The sequence below is a fragment of the Cricetulus griseus genome, chromosome 8, assembly GCF_003668045.3.
Source record: "Cricetulus griseus strain 17A/GY chromosome 8, alternate assembly CriGri-PICRH-1.0, whole genome shotgun sequence".
Classification (NCBI taxonomy): Eukaryota; Metazoa; Chordata; class Mammalia; order Rodentia; family Cricetidae; genus Cricetulus; species Cricetulus griseus.
The window spans coordinates 75,573,185-75,592,688 of NC_048601.1; the positions used below are offsets into that span (position 1 = coordinate 75,573,185).

The 19,504-nt window shown below is 47.6% G+C and overlaps 2 protein-coding genes across 3 annotated transcripts; both read right to left on the reverse strand.

Annotated features, from left to right (window-relative positions):
* Positions 1-426: 426 nt before the first annotated feature.
* On the reverse strand, positions 427-2,503 carry LOC100767982 (N-acetyltransferase 8). Of its 2 annotated transcripts, none has more exons than XM_027428770.2 (4): positions 2,396-2,503; positions 1,917-1,955; positions 1,687-1,787; positions 427-1,372 (listed from the first exon to the last, which is right to left on the reverse strand). In XM_027428770.2, exon 4 carries the CDS (start codon positions 1,298-1,300, stop codon positions 617-619), a length of 684 nt encoding a protein of 227 aa, XP_027284571.1. In that variant the 5' UTR covers positions 1,301-1,372; positions 1,687-1,787; positions 1,917-1,955; positions 2,396-2,503; the 3' UTR covers positions 427-616. The 2 variants fall into 2 exon arrangements, with proteins under 2 accessions (XP_027284571.1, XP_027284570.1); XM_027428769.2 differs by having other exon boundaries at positions 1,917-2,043.
* Positions 2,504-16,013: 13,510 nt separating this feature from the next.
* LOC100771416 (N-acetyltransferase 8) lies at positions 16,014-16,716 on the reverse strand. The gene has a single exon (XM_035448994.1). The coding sequence runs from the start codon at positions 16,695-16,697 to the stop codon at positions 16,014-16,016; it is 684 nt and encodes a 227-aa protein (XP_035304885.1). The 5' UTR covers positions 16,698-16,716.
* Between the last annotated feature and the right edge of the window lie 2,788 nt (positions 16,717-19,504).

The window sequence follows — 19,504 nt, forward strand, 5'->3', positions numbered from 1 at the left end:
AAAACCTAGACAACTGTGTTCAGCCGGGCAGTTTGGGTTGGAGAAATGCAATGAAAGACTCCAGACGCCTATGGTGGTAGAGATGAAATAGCAAGCATCCTGACAGGCATTAGTATGGAGTCATATCCTATTCACCAGTGTATTGGAGATCTGTAGGATGGAATGATCAGGCCTCGGGCACCGACGTTTCTTGAGCCCCCAGTCCTTGAGATGCAGGATGTGTCTGGCCTCAGTTGCAAAAAGTGGTAGGAGTGAAATTGCTCTCCAGCCCCACTTCCTCTTTGTGGACTCACAACCCCCTCCCCCCCAACATGGCCTGCAGAGACGCACACTGGTCCATAGACTGAGGCTAGCCAGTGCTAGCAGGGACTACACAAGCTAGACAGGCCACTTAACCTACCCCCATTACACCATTGGTTATTGCCATCCCTCTGTAGGAATTTATTTAAAGGAAATAGAGCACTTCATTGCTCTAGTTTTTTACCTTCCATCAAAGAGACAGGAATACAATGAAGATGACAGAGACAATTTCATGATTTGTCCACTACAATATCAGGGTTGTTTTTTTTCCACAGCACAGTGAGCTGGAGGCTGACAGATACACAGAGGAAGACGGTCACAGCTCATGTTCCTGAGCAGAGGGGAGTGAGTATATGAAATGAATTAGAGAGAGATCCACAAGCCATGTGAGTCTGTTCATGAAGGATTCTCCTGTCTTCTGGAAGCCCATGCTGTAATAGAGGGTTACAGCACCTTGCTGCAAAAGGCTGGTCTCAAGGACAACATCGCTGTAGCCCTGGTCCCGTGCAAACTGGAGGACAGTTCTGACCAGTGCTTTCGCTATCCCCTGTCCTCGATGCTGTGAGGACACAGACAGGCGAAAGAGCTGTAGCTGCTTCCTCCCTAATGGAGGATTCTTGACTGGCAGACCCCCCACTAGGCCCACCACTTGTCCTCCAGCCTCTGCCACCCAGAAACCTGAGCCACACACACTCAGGTAGGACTTGGTGATGTCAGCCATGTCAGTGTGCAAACATGTAGACACATAATTCTTCCAGGGATAACTAGCAAGGAACCGCAAGAATCCAAGCAGGAAGAAGTTACATACAACAGCCAGGAGCCAGGATCCAGACACCAGGACTACGGCAAGAGGCACCACAACTAAGAGCAGGAGGGTCCGGGGCAGCAGCAGCAAGTGGCGGAAGGCATTGGGGATGTGCTCCTCCAGGCCCCTGGAGAACACATCCACGACCTGCTCATAGTCTCTCTCCTGGAACTGGCGAATGTGAAAAGAAGCCATGGGAAAACTTTGTCTCAAGTCTCAGCATCCACAAGAGACACTCCAATCTGCTTGTATTACTTTCTTATAGCCCTACAGGAGCCAGAAGAGGGCAAATGAGTTTCCCAAACCTCCACTCACCACCCAGGTCCAGCCTCCAGACTCACAGGTGCTCATTTCCACTGTCACCCGGGAGGGAGCAGAACACCAACACTGGGACACAGTGTTGGTTTTCAGAACACTATACCCTGACTCCTCCCTCTCTGAGCCTGTGTGCCTTTACAGCACCGTAAGGTGACACCTGGTTTCTAGGGTAATGTTGAGGATTTACTACGGCAAGCTTGATACAGCACAGGCACACCCAGGCCCCTTCCACCTCTCCAATCTTCAGCATTTTGTGATGGTACCTCGTGGAAGGAAGATGTGCTGTCCCCAGCTGCGTTTCCTCTTCAAGATTGATAAATTTCAGAATCCCATGCTCCCATGGCAGGTGTCAGCAAATATTCCCCTAGTTAGAAAGATTCAATCCACTAAGAAGCAAAGGTCAAGCCCCAAAGCACACTACCCTTGAGCACCCAGAAAGGCTGTGGGATTCTAGACCCAGAGAGAAACCAACCTTGTCTCTCTGTCCTCTTACCTGCTGCCACAGTGGAGTGTCCAGGATGACATCTGGAACCTGCAAAGACAAGTTCCACCTCGGGGAACAGAGCCAGGCTGGTGCCCTATTGGCTGGCTCCTGGGTAATCATAAACCAGAGTCGAGAGCTGGAATGTAACAGGAGAGAGCCTTTGTCCATTCACTTTGCCTTCCCGTAGGGTTAGCATGGTCCTTAACCTGTGAAGGCTGCTATCTCTCTTCCCGATTTCTTCCTGTTACGCCGTCCTGCCTCTAGCCTGAGACACACCTGTTAGGTGAACCTTGGGACAGTGTAACTCACCCTGGGCTCACATGAGTAGAGGTCTCATTGGCTGTCACCTGGATGTTTGATAATCATAAACCCGGGGTGAAGAAGCTGGATTGTGACAAGGTAGGAGCCGAAGTCCAGCTAATTTTGTGATCCCCACACAATGAACCAAGAAGGGAAAGGGGGATCCAGGACGGCCCCAGGTTCCTCACCTTCGTGGGAAGCTGCCAGTCATCTCCTTGTTCCTTTCAGCCCACAGCCTTTGTCCTGTCACACTTGGTCCTCTCTGATGCCCATCTTGATATCTACATGCACCTGCTAGGAGGAAACTAGAAACTGAACCACTTGTTTTGACCTCACTTGTCGAAAGCAAGAATCCAGGTCTATGGGCTCAGAAACAAGAGCCTTATTCCTGAGTGTCTCCCTCCCTCCAAGTTTTGCCTGCTCCTTGGCCGTGGGTCCAAGTGGTCCTCACTGACCTTCTGCCCACTTTCTCCCCAAGAGGCCCTCACTCAATCACCCCTCTTTTTCAGTCCAGCAGATGACAGACTTGGACAAAGGGTATCTTGCATGAACTCTAAGGGTGCCCAGAGTTTGAACATCACATTCCATCCCCCCCTCTGCGGGCACACAGCACTGTTTAAAATGTGGGCTGTGTAGAGATGGTGTACAGGTTAACAATTTCAGATATTTAATGTGAGAGTTAAAAAAAAAAGTTCCACCCACTGGAGACAAGTCTTATTCAAACCATCACTGCTGATGAACTTTGGTTTTTATCTTAAAGGAAATTAAAACACATTAAGAAAAAAAACAACCAGAAAACCAGGTCAAGCTGAAGGGTAGGACTTTGTGGGATTTTCCTGCCCTCTGTCTCTCGTGTACTCTGTTCATGGGGTTTCTTAAAACCCAGTAGTGTAACTCCCCAGGCAACTGGAAGGTGGAGTGGACTGTGGACTTTTCCGTTTTCTAGTGTGAGCCTCCTCCCACCAATGCTCTCCTGGTACAGTCAAAGCTGTCGCTTCCTAGTTCCCTCTGACTCGGCATCCCAGGTTGGGCCAGTGACCTTTCACTAGTCAGTCTTAAGTTCATTTGTACTTTATGAGGGCAGGCAGTGTGCATTTGCCATCTTAAAATGGTTCAGGCCCAGGGATACCAGGTTGGTGGAGATTCAAGCCATTGTGATCTCAGGTATCTGGTATCCCAAAGATATTGATGGCCTCTGGCAGCAGCATTACTGGTGACGCATACTAGAGAAGTTATGGTGGCAAGTGTGGATTCGGCTCCTCGTGGAGGACAAGGAGAAATCAGTCTAGTGGAGAAGGGGTGGGACCACCAAGGTCCCAAGAGACTTACCATCACAATTCAAGGTTGTTCTTGCCCGAGACAGTGTAGACCACCACTTATCCAACAACATAAGCACCCCAAGAGATAGAGGACCAGTGAGAACCCAAGAAAGCTTATATAGAGATGTAGTTGTAAGGCCACTGTTAGTATTTAGGCCTTTGCACTGGCCTGCCTTTGGAGTTCTGACAGGATACGCCCTCAGCTGCTGCCACTAAGAGTACCACCTGCCCACCTCTCTGTCTGTCTGTCTGCCTGTCTGTCTGTCTGTCTCTGTCTGTCTCTGTCTGTCTCTGTGTCTCTGTCTGTCTGTCTGTCTGTCTGTCTGTCTCTCTCTCTCCTTCTCTCCCTCCCTCCCTGTCTCTCCTTTTTTCCTTTCTCCTGCTGCTCCTGTCCCTGGAGCCAGTCTCCCCCCTCTCTTTTCCCTTCTTACAATCCTTTTTTCCTAATAAAAAACTCCTCTTCTTGAACTCTGTTGCATGATGTCTTTCTCTCTAGAACTCCTTTTTTAACTACAAGAGCCACCATGAGGTAAATATACTTTCGCCCAAAAATAAAAATGAAGAGAAGTCCATGCATCAAAGGGACAGGCACCCAGAAAGTGACGAAGGACCTCTGTGTATACAGGAGAGAGGGAATGCGTCATGGATGGGCTCTAGATACCATGAGTGTGTCCAGTAGTCCTGACAGTGCCCACAGTGGAGACCTAAGCTGTATAAAATAGATTTGGGTGGCTGGAGAGATGGCTCAGTGCTAAGATTATTGGCTTCTCTTGCCTCTGTGGGCAATTTATTCACATGGTACACAGACATAAGTATAGGCAAAGCACCCATACACATAAAAATAATGTTTGTTTTTAAAAGTAAGTTTGCAAGGCTGATAAGGCTCCAGAGTTTGGGTGTTGAGAGTCCTGCTCCCACCTATCTCGTTCAGGTGATTATGGGATGGACAGTTAATAGGAGTTCAATTTTACCTTGACTTCCACAGTTATCTTCCTGGGAGATTGTGATACTCTGGCAGGGCCTGGAGCTAAATGCAACAGAGATCTCTGTCTCTCCTTCTGGCCTGCACTAAACATCTCACCCATCCTCAAAAGGGAGCCCTAGCATCCCTTCCTCAGGTCCCTTCCTCACTCTTACCATGTGACCGCTCAGTTCATACTGCCGGCAGTGTCCACAGTAAGAAACTATGGGAGGATCTAAACCTCCCTCCCTTCCATGGTGTTAGAACGGCAAGCAGAGACTGACTCTCCAAATACAAGTCAAGTTCAAGTTCAGTGGGGACTCGCAGGGCATTGCAATGGCGTATGTGTGTTACGGCACACAGTGCCCCCTTTCCAATGACTGGAGGAAATAAATAGGAGGATTACACAACACTCTTACATAACCTTTCTTGGCAGCAAAGATGGAAGTTGAGAGGGATCAAGGATCAGCCTCCAGAACACCACCACTCCCGCAGCGAACTGGGCAGAGGCGGTGCAAGATTAGGGTGAGCTTTTGGCAAGATGTGGCTCTAGTTGGGTCTCTGGTGAGTATTCGTAGCTTTGTGGCTCACGTCTCTCCTATGCAACCAACCAGCTTTCTTTGCTGACCCATTCATCTGGTGAGGAATCAACTGAGCTGAGTCTGGTAGATTGAGACAACTTGCACAACATTCCTGGGATTTACTGACCCATCTGTGTCACGTGCACAGTTGAGTGCAGTAGAGGACATTCACAGGGATGTGGGCTGGGGTGGGCTTTACTGCCTGTCCTACCTTAGTCCTTTCTGTCTGACCCTTGGTCTCAGTTCCTAGAGTGGAAGCTTCCAGCAAACTCCATCCAGGATTGGGACAGGAAGAAGCTGGCTGGACAGGCTTCCCTGCCTCCTGGCAGCTGATAAGTTCTTCCTGGCCTGAGTTTCTAATGATCTGGAGTTGAAGTCAGGTGTGCATTGGGGAGAACAGGACCCGCAAATAACCACCCTTGGGGAGTTTGGAATATCGAAGCATTAGCAGAGAGAGTGCAACAGTCCTATACTTTCTTACTGCTGCGAGCATCCTCACCCCAGACTCTGCTGAGCACTGAAGTTCACAGTTCATGGTTTCAGGTTGTCAAGGACCCATTAACTCTAGCCAGATTCCACATCTCCTGTGAAGTTATTATGCCAAATTTTGAGGCTCATTTTCTGTATTGAATCTTTAAGATCTGTGATACTAAAAAGGTTCAATCCAGTTTTATCTTTTACTGGTTCTGACCCCCAAGTGGGTCTTTTTTTTTTTTGCCTCTTGGAATTGTGAAACAGATATGGGTGTGTGTCAACTGAGCAGTCAAGGAACTTGCATTTTGAGCATTTACCCTTCTGAGAAATACTGTTTGATTTCCCGATTTATGGTCTGACATTAGGACCTATATTGCCCATGCCTCAGACATCACACAGCCAAGAGGAATGATGAGATTGGAGCCTCGAGTTGAAGGAGATATAGACGTTACAGTGGAAGACATCAGGGTTCAGATCCACCTCTGGTGAGTGCCTTCAGCTCACAGGCCCCTTCTCTATATGCACAGTTGGAGAAGCAGCTCCCCCTGGCTCTAGGCTCTTGATACTGTTCCCCAGTCCCTAAAAACACAGCACACATGGGTTTGGTCTCTGGCTTTTTGAAATGATCTCCTTCTCCTTCTCCTTCTCCTTCTCCTTCTCCTTCTCCTTCTCCTTCTCCTTCTCCTTCTCCTTCTCCTTCTCCTTCTCTTTCTCCTTCTCCTCCTCCTCCTCCTCCTCCTTCTCCTTCTCCTTAAGAAATCAATTTAACCTTTTACACTGTAAAACTTTGCAGCATTTGGCTTGCTGACAATGTTTTTGTAGTGGGCATTTCTCAAATGCTAAATGTTCTCAGGACAGGTTCCGACCTGTGTTCTGACTGTGGCTCCTTGTTTTCTGTCTCTGTAAACTGGGGCTGGCCTGGGCTACCCCCAAGCTTTCAGCATGTTCTGGTCTGGATCTCCAGGTTTTGCCTCAGCTCTCCTGGCACAATTCCTATTTACCGCACTGACTTCTGCAGACTGAGGGACCACGGAGCCTTCCTGCTGCTCTTAACCCACCATGTGACCCCAAACACAGTCTCCCCATGTGCACACGGGTGCCAGACCTGAACAGCAACGGCTCCCTCTATCCATCCTTCAGGAAGAGCTGAGCTGGCCATACTGGACTAAGATTTGGTCCCAGACCTCTTGGAGAATGTGCCACCCAAACAACCTGGAAACTGATCTCATGTTTCCACAAAAACTCAAATAACTTGCCTTGAGTACAGAAGATGCTTTGTATCCTCTTCTGGGTTGACCAGACTGTCATGATGAAAGTTGAAGAAAGGAATGCATTTGTGTTCAAGAGCTGACAATCCCCCATCTCTGCTCTTGAAGAGTCCAAGCACACTTGTCCCGCTCTAGGGACTGTGGAGCTCGTTCCCTGGCCTCTGAAGTTCCCAGAGAACTTCACTGAGGGTGAGGGGAAGGCCACTTTGTCCCAACCAACTCCCAAGAACCTGAGAAGCTGTGGTTGCCACCCGTAGACTCTAAGGCTTAACGGAGGGAAGATGCATAGTCAGGGTCTCCTCCAATGAGTCTCTTGTCGTCTCCCGCTGTGTCTCCGGAACTTCCTTTCAGGCCAAAGATGCCTGAGTTATTGGGGAATCTGGTGCAGTAAAAAGTATCAACTCACGGGGGCGCTCTTCCCAAAGAAACGAATGGCCCTTCCTGCGGCTCCTGCTCTGGGATGCCAGCGTGGGAAAAACTGTTTCCTTTTGCATTTTTCTCGGGAAATGCTTTTAATCTTACCTTTATTTCCAGACGAGGAATAGGCTTTAAGATTAAACTAGATAGGTTACAAAGAAAACTCAAGTTACCGATAGGGGTCCAGCAGACAAGTGACTTCCACCTTCACAACTTCCTGTAGAGAAGCAATGGGTAGGTGTTGTGCTAGCATGTGACATCACCAATGGAAAAAGTTGAAGACGTTAGGCAGTAGCTTAGAATTGCAGATTAGCCTGTCCGTGGACTTGCAGAAAGAAAGTTGCTAGGAAAGTGTGATATGGATGAAGGAGTTGAACCCATAGGCAAAGACCTTCAAGGGAATGTGGCATTATGGTTTTGGAGACTATTGCAAAAGCAACATAAACATTAAAAAGGTGTTCCTTACATGAGCTGACATCATTCCTTCCAAAGACCCTTGTAAAAGAGCCAAGCAGTGAAACTGTAGATGGAAGCTGTGAATGGTGCATACCTGGTTGTATTACAGCCAAGTTCTTGTCCACATCAGAACCTGTCACAAGCATTTCAACTCTATTCTGCAGGTTGTATAAGAATAAATGCAGGGACTACGAGATGGCTCAGTGGATAAAACGTTTGCCATGCAAGTGTGAAGACAGGTGTTTGAATGCCCAGAACCCACATAAAAGCTGGGCAAGCATGCTGGCTGACAAAAATCCCAGCATTTAGGAGGCAAGGGACCCTCAAAACAAGCTGGCCAGCCAGGACAGCCAAACTGGTGGGCTCCAAGGTCAATTAGGGGATCTGCCTGGATAATTAAAGGCAAAAGAGATTGAGGAAGACACATGTCAGCTTCAAGCCTTACGTGCATGTACACACCTGTGCACAAGCACCTGCATACACTTGCCAGGTTAGCTTGGTAGTTCACCTGTAATCCTGGTGTGTGAGGAGCAGAAATGAGATCCCCAGATTGAGCTAGCTAGGTAGACTCCCCAAATCAGCCAACCCCAGGTTCAAGTGAGAGAGTCTGCCCTAGCACACAAGACACTGTTGTGGGATAATCTTTTTGTACACTGTGTAGAAGTATCACTCTGACTGGTTTAATAGAAAGCTGAACAGTCAATCCTAGGCAGGATTTCCAGGCACAGAGGAGGCTGGAAAGGAAGGCAGAGATGCTGGGAGACATAGAGGATGCAGAACAAACAGGATGGGCAGTACAGAGATGAGGCAATAAAGTCGCAAAGCACCTGGTGGAGGTAGCGCACGCCTTTAATCCCAGCACTCGGGAGGCAGAGGCAGGCAGCTCTCTGTGAGTTCAAGACCAGCCTGGTCTACAAGAGCTAGTTCCAGGACAGCCTCCAAAGCCACAGAGAAACCCTGTCCCAAAAAAACAAAACAAAACAAAAAAATAAAGTCACATAGCAGAAAGCAAATTAATAGAAATGGCTAGTTTAAGTTATAAGTGCTAGTTAGACACAAGCCCAAGCTATCAGCCAAGATTTCATAATTAATAATAAGCCTTTTTTTTTGCGTCATGATTTGGGAGCTGGCTGGTGGGACAAAGAAAGACTCCAAACAAGACAGAGAGTAACTGAAAAGAAAGACAGCTAAGGATGTTAACATCTGGCCATGCCCACACATGTGTCACTGCATGCACTCCTGAATGCACTAGAAATTCCAAAATAAAACAAAACACAACACAGATAGCTCTGGCTAAACACAGTGGATCACAAGATAAACTAAAAAAGACATGATTCTGGGGAAGGACTTGTGGGAGGATGGAAGGTTGGTAGGGAACGAAGGGAAATAAAAGAGGTAAGAGGAAAGAATAATCAGAATAAACTACATACATTCGAGAAAATTGCCAAAAAAAAATAAGCCCAATTACTTTTCCAAAAGCACAGCATAAAACTACAAAACAGGGGCCTGGAGAGATGGCTCCGCAGTTAAGATCACTTGCTGCTTTTGCAGAGGACCCAGGTTTGGTTCCCAGCACCCACATGGCTGCTTATACCATCTGTAACTCCATTTACAGGGATGCAATGCTCTCTGTAACCTCCACAGACACTCGGCATGCCTTGCTGTACATACATATGTTCAGGCAGCACACTTAGAAGCATACAATTTAAGAGGCAAATTATGAAATTAAAATTTGAGAACTGCCCCTTTCTGAACAGAAACAGGTGAGTGGGTGGGTGGGGGAGGGGTGGCGGGGAGGCGGGGCAAGGGCTGGGAGGAGAGGAGAGAGGAGGAACTTCTGGTAGGGATGTAAAATAAATCAATAAAAAATTTTAAAAAGATGAAAACGAAGGATAAAAGCAAATATGTTACTCAGAAAAAAATACTTTTTTATTTTATCTTACTTTATTTAGCGTTAGATAGATCTTCATTCGAAACTTTGATCTACCAAGTTAGCGTTTCCCACCAACTCGGGGAGCAGAGACCTTCACCGGCTTCACAATCTTTTGTTTAGGGGCTGCTTTTGTAGGGGCCTTGGCAGCAGCCATTGCTGTCTTCTAGGATGCCTGCTTAGCCTTTTTTGCTTCCTTGGCAACCCGGATAGTCTGCTCTCGCTGAGCTTTCCTGACTTCTGGTTTCTGATTCCTCTTGGCCATGATATCAGCAAGGGATGCACCAGGGATGGCACGCTGGAATTTGGCTGCATGGCGAGTTCTTTTCTTTTGAATTTCTTCCGACTGTCCTTTTTGTGTGTGTGTGTGTGTTCTTCTGTACAGGACAGTCCAGTTTATCTGTCGAGGAGGATTCCTTTTGAAATTTTGTGTTAAGAAACTGGAAAACCTTCCTCGCAGGTCCTGGCTTAGCACCGGCCAGGGTAGATCTTGTATCTGCTTGACCTTCCTGGTGAGAGCTGCCGCCCGGCCCGAGGGAAGATGGCGAAGAGCAGAAAAAGGTACTTTTAAAAAGAAGCTGAACTTGAGTCCGGCACCTTAGACCACTCGGCCACCCTGACGAAAAAATACTTTTAAAGCGGGAACAAGAGTGGATTTTATTAACATGTTTCCAGGTGTATTGAGATTTGGCCTCTGAAGAACACTTCTTTTTTCTTTCTTCCTGTCTCATATATTACATTCTGACTGCAATTCCTTCCAGCCCCTCTGAGCTGGGTCCCAAGACCAGGCAAGAGACTCAGAGACACCCCCCTCTCACTGTTAAGAGTCCCACAGGAACACCAAGTTATACAAACATAACATGTACACAGGGGGCCTACCTCAAACCCATACAGGCTCCCTGGTTATGGCTTCAGTCTCTATGAGCGCCTTAATTGATTCTGTGAGTCATGGTCTTGTCGTGTCCTTGACCCCTCTGACTTCTACAATCCTTCCTCCCTGTCTCCCAAGAGATTCCCTGAGCTCTAGCGTTTGTGCGGGGAATCTCGAGAGCTCACACCCTGATGTGCTGTAGTCACCAAAGAACCTATAACAGAAGGGTCAGGGGGAACAAAGAACGACAGCAAGACAGGTTTCTGATCAAGCTGCAAATTTTTATTTTTCACAGGGACCTTATATAGGGGTGCCAAGCGGGGAGCTTGGCAGGAAGAGGGAGGTGGTTTGAGGCTGCTTGCCTGATAACCAGGCTGAGGAATGTCCCAGTGCGAGAGTCCTTGAGAGTGCAGGAGGTTACCAAGGTCGCAGGGTGCAGGTGTTAGATAGTGGGTTAGAAGGGGGGAAGGGTTGCTAGGTAACCTGACCATGAAATGTATCTTTCCTTCTATAAGCTACTTCATGAGCCCAGATGTTATGTACCAGGGAAGAAAGAATTGAAGGCAGCTATTCTTCTAATAATAATGTGTTTATACTGGCAGCTTCTGCCCAAGTCTCTTACAGGTCCAAGGTTACTTTTGCCGTGGCCCCCAACATGTTTGGCTGTGGGTTTGTATCTGCATTTACTCCCATCAGTTGCTGCATGATAACTCCTTGATGTCGATGGGGATAGGCTCCAGTCTATGAGTATAGCAAAGTATCTGAAGAACACTTTCAATGCGGCCTTCACCTTAAGACTTAGAAATACTTGGCCTACTTGGCTGGGTGTAGTGGTGCTCACGTTTAGTCCCAGCACTCTAGTCCCAGCACTGGGGAGGCAGAGGCAGGCAAATCTGAGTTTGAGGCCAGCCACAGAGAAACCCTGTCTTGAAACAGCCCCCACCACCGCCAAAAAAAGGAAAAAAAGATTTAGAAATACTTTGTATTAAAGTCTTATCTTCACTCTCTCCTGGGAAACTTCAATTACCATGGATTTTCAAAAAAAATCCTAAAAGGCTTCCTGTGTACAGCTGAGATTTCTGACTCTTTTTCTAAGCACTCCCCTTACTCCCACCCCCTCCCTGTCTTTCTAGCTCAGCCCCTTTGCTAGGGTTATCTTGCTAGGCTGATAGGCATGCCAAGAGGAAACCTTTGTGAAACAATTGTGAATAGCATAGTTCATTCCAAGCAGAGGCTGAGTTTAGGACAGCAGCTTCCCTTGAAAAGATTTCTGTGTCATGATGTGCATTTTAATGACCTCTTAGTTCACAAAAATAACAGCCCAGGGACACCTCTACTGTGAAATGTGTGGGTTTTTCCACATAGTACCCTAAAGACAATTTTGTAAGCCTCTCTGGTTGTGAATGAAGGGACCACTTTCGGCAGTCATAGCAGCGGAACACGTGCTTGTATGACCTTGTCCTGGACACTAGAAAGTCAGATGCCTGCCTCGTGACAAGGAACCAATCAGAAGTTAGCTGGTGGCGCTATGCTTTATGACCCTGGGTGTGCTTTACGGACAAGCGCACAGCAATGACGCACAGAGCATAGCAACCACCCTGGGAGGGCCTATGGGCCATAACAACCAGTTGACCAATCAACACAGGGCAAACCCTCCAAGGCTGGAGGCACACCAATAGTGAGCCTGTGCGTATCCTAGACACTCCCCTTACTCTGCCCTACAAGATCTGTACGCAGCGGGTTCGAGCTGTCTTTGCTAGCCATCCACCATGGCAGGTGGATGAAAGACCTGAGCTAACATGGGGTTAGCTCGTTAAATTACAATAAAGCCTCATGCAGTTTGCATCAAGCTCTCGAATCCGCCTGGTGATTGGGGTGACCTCGGTCGTGGCCTGGGACCCTGGATACCTGAGTTTTCCGGGGGTCTAACAGTTGTTCATGGTTTTTTTTTCCTCTCATTGGACTTTATCATTGTTTACTAGTCTGAGAGTCCTCAAGAAGTCCCCCAAAGACCACCAGTTGTGATGTAACCAGCAAGAGCGTTTATCGTACCATATGCATGTGGGGTCACATACCTCTACAAAATGGTGACAATGTGTAAGCTCCTTTTAAGCACAGCTATGGGAGTTTTAAAAGCAATGTGACCATCCTACTTATGATTGACCTACACAAGTGGCAATCATTTTAGTACATTTCTAATTGGTTATGGCTAGCAGGGGTGGGCTAAGGCTATAGGTGTTCCATTCTTAGGCAAGTCTGGACAAGTCTCAGGCTTTGTCCTTATTTGGTTATCACATGTGGTGGGGAGGGGTGTTGGTGATTGACTTCCCTTTGCTTGTGAACTGAGGCCTAGTTCTTAACTGAGTTATCAGGGGCCTGTCATGATATTTGCCTGGCCCTCTCAAAAGTAGCATTACCAAATAATTCCTAATTTTTCAGTAAATAATGATGATGATAATGAAATGCTGCTAGAATTTTTGTAAAGTTCTAGACCAGCCTTAGTTATTAGAGTAGCTTTAGTGTTGTCTCTCCTTATTCCAAATGTGGCAGTGGCTTTTTTTCTTAGCTTCTAGGGGTCTTACAATATGAAAGCTAAACACTGGGATTTCTGCCTAGCAGGCATTTTTGTGCTATTTGTTTCATTATTATAATCGGCATTGTGCATGGAAGGGATATGGCTAAATTCTGTTAAATATCAAAAAAAGAAATAGGAAAAATTGAATCAGTGTGCCTCTGTGGTGGGAAAGGACACCCCTAGTAGCCTTATGGTTGTTGGATGACTATCCCAGTGTGAGAGGCAAGGTGTCTCCCTGCTCGTTGTAGATTAGGAGGTCTGTGGATCTCCAGGCAATACAGGGTATTGTCACTGTGTTTGGTTGCAACTAGATAGTGAGTCCATGTAATAAGACATGGAAAAAACGAGGGTCAGTTGAAAGCTCCTTCCCTACTGGTTAACATTTATAGTGCTGGAAAAGGGGGAGAACTGCCGGAAATGGTCTTGTTATCAGCACATGCCAGGCTAGTTAGTTCTGCTGGCATGATAGTGGCATAGCTGTGGGTACAACTAACTGCTTTCTGGTTGAATGTAAAGCCAACTTCACAGAGAAGAACCCAGGTTTGGTACTATAAGTGAGCCAAACCCTGTGGCAGGGGAGTCACAGGCTTTGGAGGGGAGTCTACTGCTATTGTGTTAATTTGATGCACATGTATGTCAAATGGTCTTCGAAGCATGTGCATCCATACCCAAAGTGTACTGCTTCTGTCAATCACTGTTGAGAAGAGGAATTTTTTTCCAGTGGACAGTGGTTACTGTGGAGACTCATATCTAACCAATTTGTTAAGAAAATGTGTACTACTCTTGGTCTATACTACTGACATCTATATTTCTCTGGTACGTGGCTCAGGGAACATTTTGAGAATTGTGTGGATGTAAGAACTGGAGGAAGAGGCAGAATGTTGCATTATTATTTACTCCAGATTGAAACATTGCCTTGCTGGGGTGAAAGAGACACTCCTGAAACTCTCAAGAAAGCTGAAAGTCCCACAAGTCCCTTCCCCAGGTTTACATAAGCAGTTAACGATTAATTATGCTTAGGAACACTTTGATGATGTAGCTTCTTACAGGCTGTTCTATGAACCCAATGATGCAGCCTCCATAGTCATTACCCATGTCAAGGAGTGATGGGGGATGTCCTTCTGTACATATGTTTCTCTTATTGGTTGATGATTGGCCAGTAGCCAGGCAGGAAGTATAGGCAGGGCTACCAGATGAGAATTCTGGGGAGAGGACGCAGAAAGAAGCCACCAGGAAGACACCATGTAGCTGCCAAAGGAGTAACAGGTCCGGGCATTCTCCGGTAAACCAAGACCACATGGAGATACACAGTTGAATAGAATTGGGTTAATAATTAAGAGAGAGCTAGCCAGTAAGAAGCTTAAGCCATCAGCCAAATAGTTTATAATTAATATAAGCCTATGTGTGTTTATTTGGGGCTAAGCGGATGTGGGACCAGGTGCGACAGAAACTCTGTCTACAAAGGTGGCCTTTTGGTCTCCCACAATGATATAAGTAAGTCATCATCTTTGCTGCCATAAACAATTCTGATTACTTCATTGTCTGATCAAGATAGACTGCAGGAGTCATTTGTTTTCTTTGTCATTGTGTAATATCCTGAGGTAAAGATGCCATTGTTCTAAATCTCCCCAAACAGAGACTCTGGCCCTAATGGAGGCCACCAGTGAGAAGCCAGAGTTTGCACTGTGTTACCATGAGCCCAGGACTCCCATAACCTCATGATGAAATGTTGTCATTGTCCCAGTTACCCCATCTATAACTCTCATCAGTTTCTGCCTCACTAGTTTCAGCAGTTGACTCTACATATCCTGGATCCATCATCTGGCAGAGTCTCAGTTGAGGGATTGCCTAACTGATTTGTGGGCACATCTGTGAGTGATTGTCTTAATTTATGAAGGGTGAGGAAGGACTCAGCCTACTGTGGGCAGCACCAACCCTAGGTAGGTGGGCCTAGGCTGGATAAGAAAACTAGCTGAGCAAGAGTGGGGAACCGGTTAGCAAGCAGCAGCCTCTATGGTTCCTGCTGTACTTTCTTGCTGTAAGTTCCCTAGTTAGAGCCGATGCGGCATGGGCTAGCAAGCCGTCCTGCCTTGAGTTCCTGGCCGGACTTCCCCCAGTGACGGACTGTGGCCTGAAAGTGTAAAATGAAATATGCCCTTTCTTCCCCTAAGTTATTGTTGGTAGAGTATTTTTACCACAGCAACAGAAATGCACACTAGAATAGGTTTACAAAAATCCAGAGTCCAGATGTGTTCTAGATGAGGAAAAACCATTACAAGGACAGCAACTACCAGGAAACACTCCTTTGTCATTCCCCAGGTCCCCTGGAAGTGCTCCTGGAATTGCTGTTTTTAATCACAGGTCCTTCTGGGTTAGGGACATCCAGTGTGAGACAATGTCAGGCCTATATTAGTATGTCAGTGCTAGAGATGAGGCTGCAGAAATGGCAAAGAGTCTCCAAAACACCAGCACACAGCTCTGTCTTATTCATCCACGAAGCTTGTAGGATGGCATGGTCAAGCCTGAAGCACTTAAATTCCTGGAGTCCTTAGTCTTGGGACTGAGACAACTCCAGCCTTGGATCCCATGGGCAATAAATCTAGGACACTCTAGTCTCATGCCTTCTTCCTGGACCCACAGAAACACTCCATACATGGCCTCTACCCGGTCATGTTGGCCCAGGAGACTGGGTCTAGTCAGTGTCAGCATGGGCCACACATGTTGGTCAGGCCATGAAACTACCCCACTGCGCGTCAGTGGTCACTGACAGCCTTCTGCTGGAAGTTGATTTTGGAAGAAATGGAGCACTCTATTGTCTGTGTTCTTCACCCACCATCAAATAAACAGGATTCCAATGAGCATGACAAATATGCCTTTATGATCCACTGCAACATTAGGGTTTGCTTGGGATAGCACAGTGAACCGGAGGCTGTCGGATGCATAGGGAAATTAGATCATAGCTCACGTTCCTGAGCCGTAGGGAGTGGGTACCTGAAATGGATTGAAGGGACAGTCATTATCTTCGCTATTGTGTTGAAGAAGGACTCGCCTGTCTTCTGGAAGCCCATGCCCTCGTAGAGGGCCACGGCATCACGCATCAGCACAGAAGTACGTAGAACAACATCACTGTAGCCCTGGGTCCTTGCAAACTGGAGGACAGCTCTGATCAGCGCTTTCGCTATTCCCCGTCCTCGGTGCTGTGAGGACACAGACAGGTGAAAGAGCAACAGCTGCTTCCTCTTTAATGAGGGATCCTTGACTGGCAGAGCAGCTGCCATGCCTACCACCTGGCCCTCAGTCTCAGCCACCAAGAAGCAGGAGCCAAGCTCACTGAGGTAGGACTTGGTGATGTCACCCAGGTCTGTGTGTAAACACGTGGCCACAAACTTCTTCAAGGGCTGTCCGGCAAGGAGCCAAAGTAACAAGAGCAGAAAGAAGGCGCACATAATGCCCAGCAGCCAGGAGCCAGACACCAGGACCAGGGCAATGGGTATCCCAAGTAAGAGCAGGAAGGTTCGGGGCAGCGTCAATGCGTGGTAGAATGAGGCGGGGATGTGCTCCTCCATGCCCCTGGAAAACAAGTCCAGGACCTGTTTGTGGTCTCTCTCCTGGTACTGGCGGATGTGATAAGGAGCCATGGGGAGATTTCTGGGTCTCAAATTTGCATCCACAAGGGACAGCCAGACCTGCCAGCACACCGTCCCTGAGCCCTGCAGAAGAGAAGGAAAACCATGTGAGTTCCCTGAGTCCCTTCAACCCTGCTCCAGGCCTCCTAGAAGCCGTGTAAAATTTACACTTGTGTGTTTTCTACTGTCAGCCAGGAAGCAATAGAGCATCACTGGAACAAAGTGTGAGGTCACTAACACATGACCACTCCCTTGGTTTCTCCCTCTGCGTCTTTGTGATTTAGTCATGCCCTTCACCTCTGGGAGCATTTCTGTCTTCCTCTGTAGAACACAGTAAATAACACTTGGTTTCCTCCCTAATAGTGAGGATTTAATATGCTGGCCTATGTGTAGTGCGTGTGTATATAGGCCCTTCCACAGTTCTCCTTACTCAGTTACAGACTCTATGAACTTTCAGTGCCCCGAGACAGTGCCCTGTGGCAGGAAACCTGATATCCAGCTGTTTCCTCTCCAGGGTCCATACATTACAGAATCCTGTGCTCCCAAGTACAAGTTTCAGAGAAACCTCTTCCCTCTAATTAGAAGGTTTAATTTAGTGAAAAATAACAAGCCAAAACATGCCTTCCCCCAGTGAGTCTCAAGGAAGGTTGAGGAACTCCAGGCCCTCAGCCTTACCTCTCCGGTCTTTCACCTGGTAGCACAGAGCAGAGAATCCCAGGACACTGTAGACTCCACAACCAGAAGAACCTGCCGGGACCTGCCCCTCCTCCAGGCAGAAAATTGGGCTGGTGTCTCATTGGCTAGCTCCAGGATAATCATAAACCAAAGGCCATGAACTAGAATGTGACAGAGAAGAAAGGGCCTGTCCATTCACTTTGTGATCCCCATGGAGCTAACCTGGAAGGAAAATCAGGTCCAGGTGGTCCCTGGGTCCTTAGCTTTGTGAGAGAGGGCCCCCACCTCTCTTCCTGATTTATTCCAGCCACACTGTCTCACACACAGCACACTTGGCCCTCTATCAGGACATCCTGGTCCCACGTGTACACATTTTGGGCAACAGTGCAACTCACCCCAAGCTCACATGTCATTGACAAGAGTCCAGGTCCATTGGATCAGCAACAAAGTCCTTTGTGGCAGGGTTCTAGGACACGGTTCTGCACCTGTTCTGGGACAATGAATGCTCTAGATCTGCAGGACCTTTGGGCCCTCTCCTTCAACTATTATGTGGCTTTACATGCTATGCTGCCTTTTCAGCCCCAGAAGTGCTGCCTTCCGGATGACAGGCCCTAGACAGGGGCTAGCGGTGTAAGCTCTGGGGGCTTCTGAGAGCCAAGGAGACTATGCATCCATCTCACATCTTATCTGAGCTGTCCTAGTGGAAGCAATGCTCCTCCTCTGTCCCCAGTCATGACCTGCAGGCTTGTGGAGGTCTTGCTGTCCCCTCCCATGATTCTCTGCACAGGTGGAGAGGAGGTTACAGAGAGTTCTTACTTAGAAGGAGTTTCACAGGAGCTTTGGGGCTAAGGAAAAGTGGGACACTCTCACAGCAGTGACAAGGACGGGGGTGGGGGGGATACTGAGAAGTCAGGAGGGAGGAAGGATGGTTGGTGCCCTGAGCAGTGAGGGAAACTGGTCAGATGCTCCTGAGGCAGGACCAAGGCACAGCCCTTGGGAAAGGATAGTCCCCAAGTGAAGGAGTGGCTGGTACTAATAGAGACCTGGTTATACAGGACTCACATGCTAGCCAAGTAGTACAGACATCACATTCCAGAAGCACATTAGGCCATGAATATGCTTTTAGTTGGGATGCTAAATGACAGGTGCAGCGGTGAAACCACATTTGTCTTTATTCACTTGGAACCTGAGTCAGCCATAGAAGAAAAAGGAGCTGTGCATACAGGTGTGTGGATGGTTCTAGCAAGACAAGGGTCCCCCGGTGTTCAGGCTGCATGCTGCAGAAGCCTGTGGCCAACAAGATGGCCTAGAAATTAACACTAAGTGCTGCCTCCCAAGAGGAACCGTGGCACAGAGCTGAGTTGGGGACAAGTTCAAAGGGTATTTTTAATTGCTAAAGAGTCTAGTTTTCCCACAATTTTGTAGACCTAGTGGCTCTACTGTTTGCAAGGGAGCCTTGTTTAGCGTTGACTAAGAAGACATAAAAAGCAGTGTGCCTTATGGTCTGTCCATTAAGACACAGGTCAGACAGTGAAATCTCCACCATCTTGAGGTGCACTTGGGGCAGAAGTGACAAGGGTCACCACCACTCAGACAGCAATGAGCAGAAGGATGGCCTCAGAGATGCAGAGGACAGTCTCAGAGATGCAGAGCAGAATGTCTTAGCTCGTGTAGGGAGTGGCTAGTTCTGGAAAGATTAAGGATAGTCTGTAAGTGCTGCCTGCAGATTCTTCATGAAAAACCAGAGGCCAGAACCCAGGTCCTGGTGGAGGCTGTGGCGATTCAAGATGTTTATCTTCAAGCTAGGGTTCCAGGTTAGCCATTCTCATGATGCTTGTGAGAAAAATGGATGTTAATATAGCAAGTTTCCAACACAGGATGTTATAAGGAGGCAACATAATGAAATGTTGCAAAAGAAGGAGAAATACTCCACTTGCCAGGAACAACTCAGGAACTTCAGGAAGTCCCTGAAACTAACCAGATTGATTACTGAGAGACTCGGTCCTTAGCAGAACTGCAGCCATAGCACAAAGACCTGAGCAGGGTGCATCCCCTTCACCAGTCAGCAGGACATGACTGCCCCTGACCTTAGCCCTAGTAACAGGAAAGATCATGAATACCTCCCCACACAGGGAGAAGCCAAT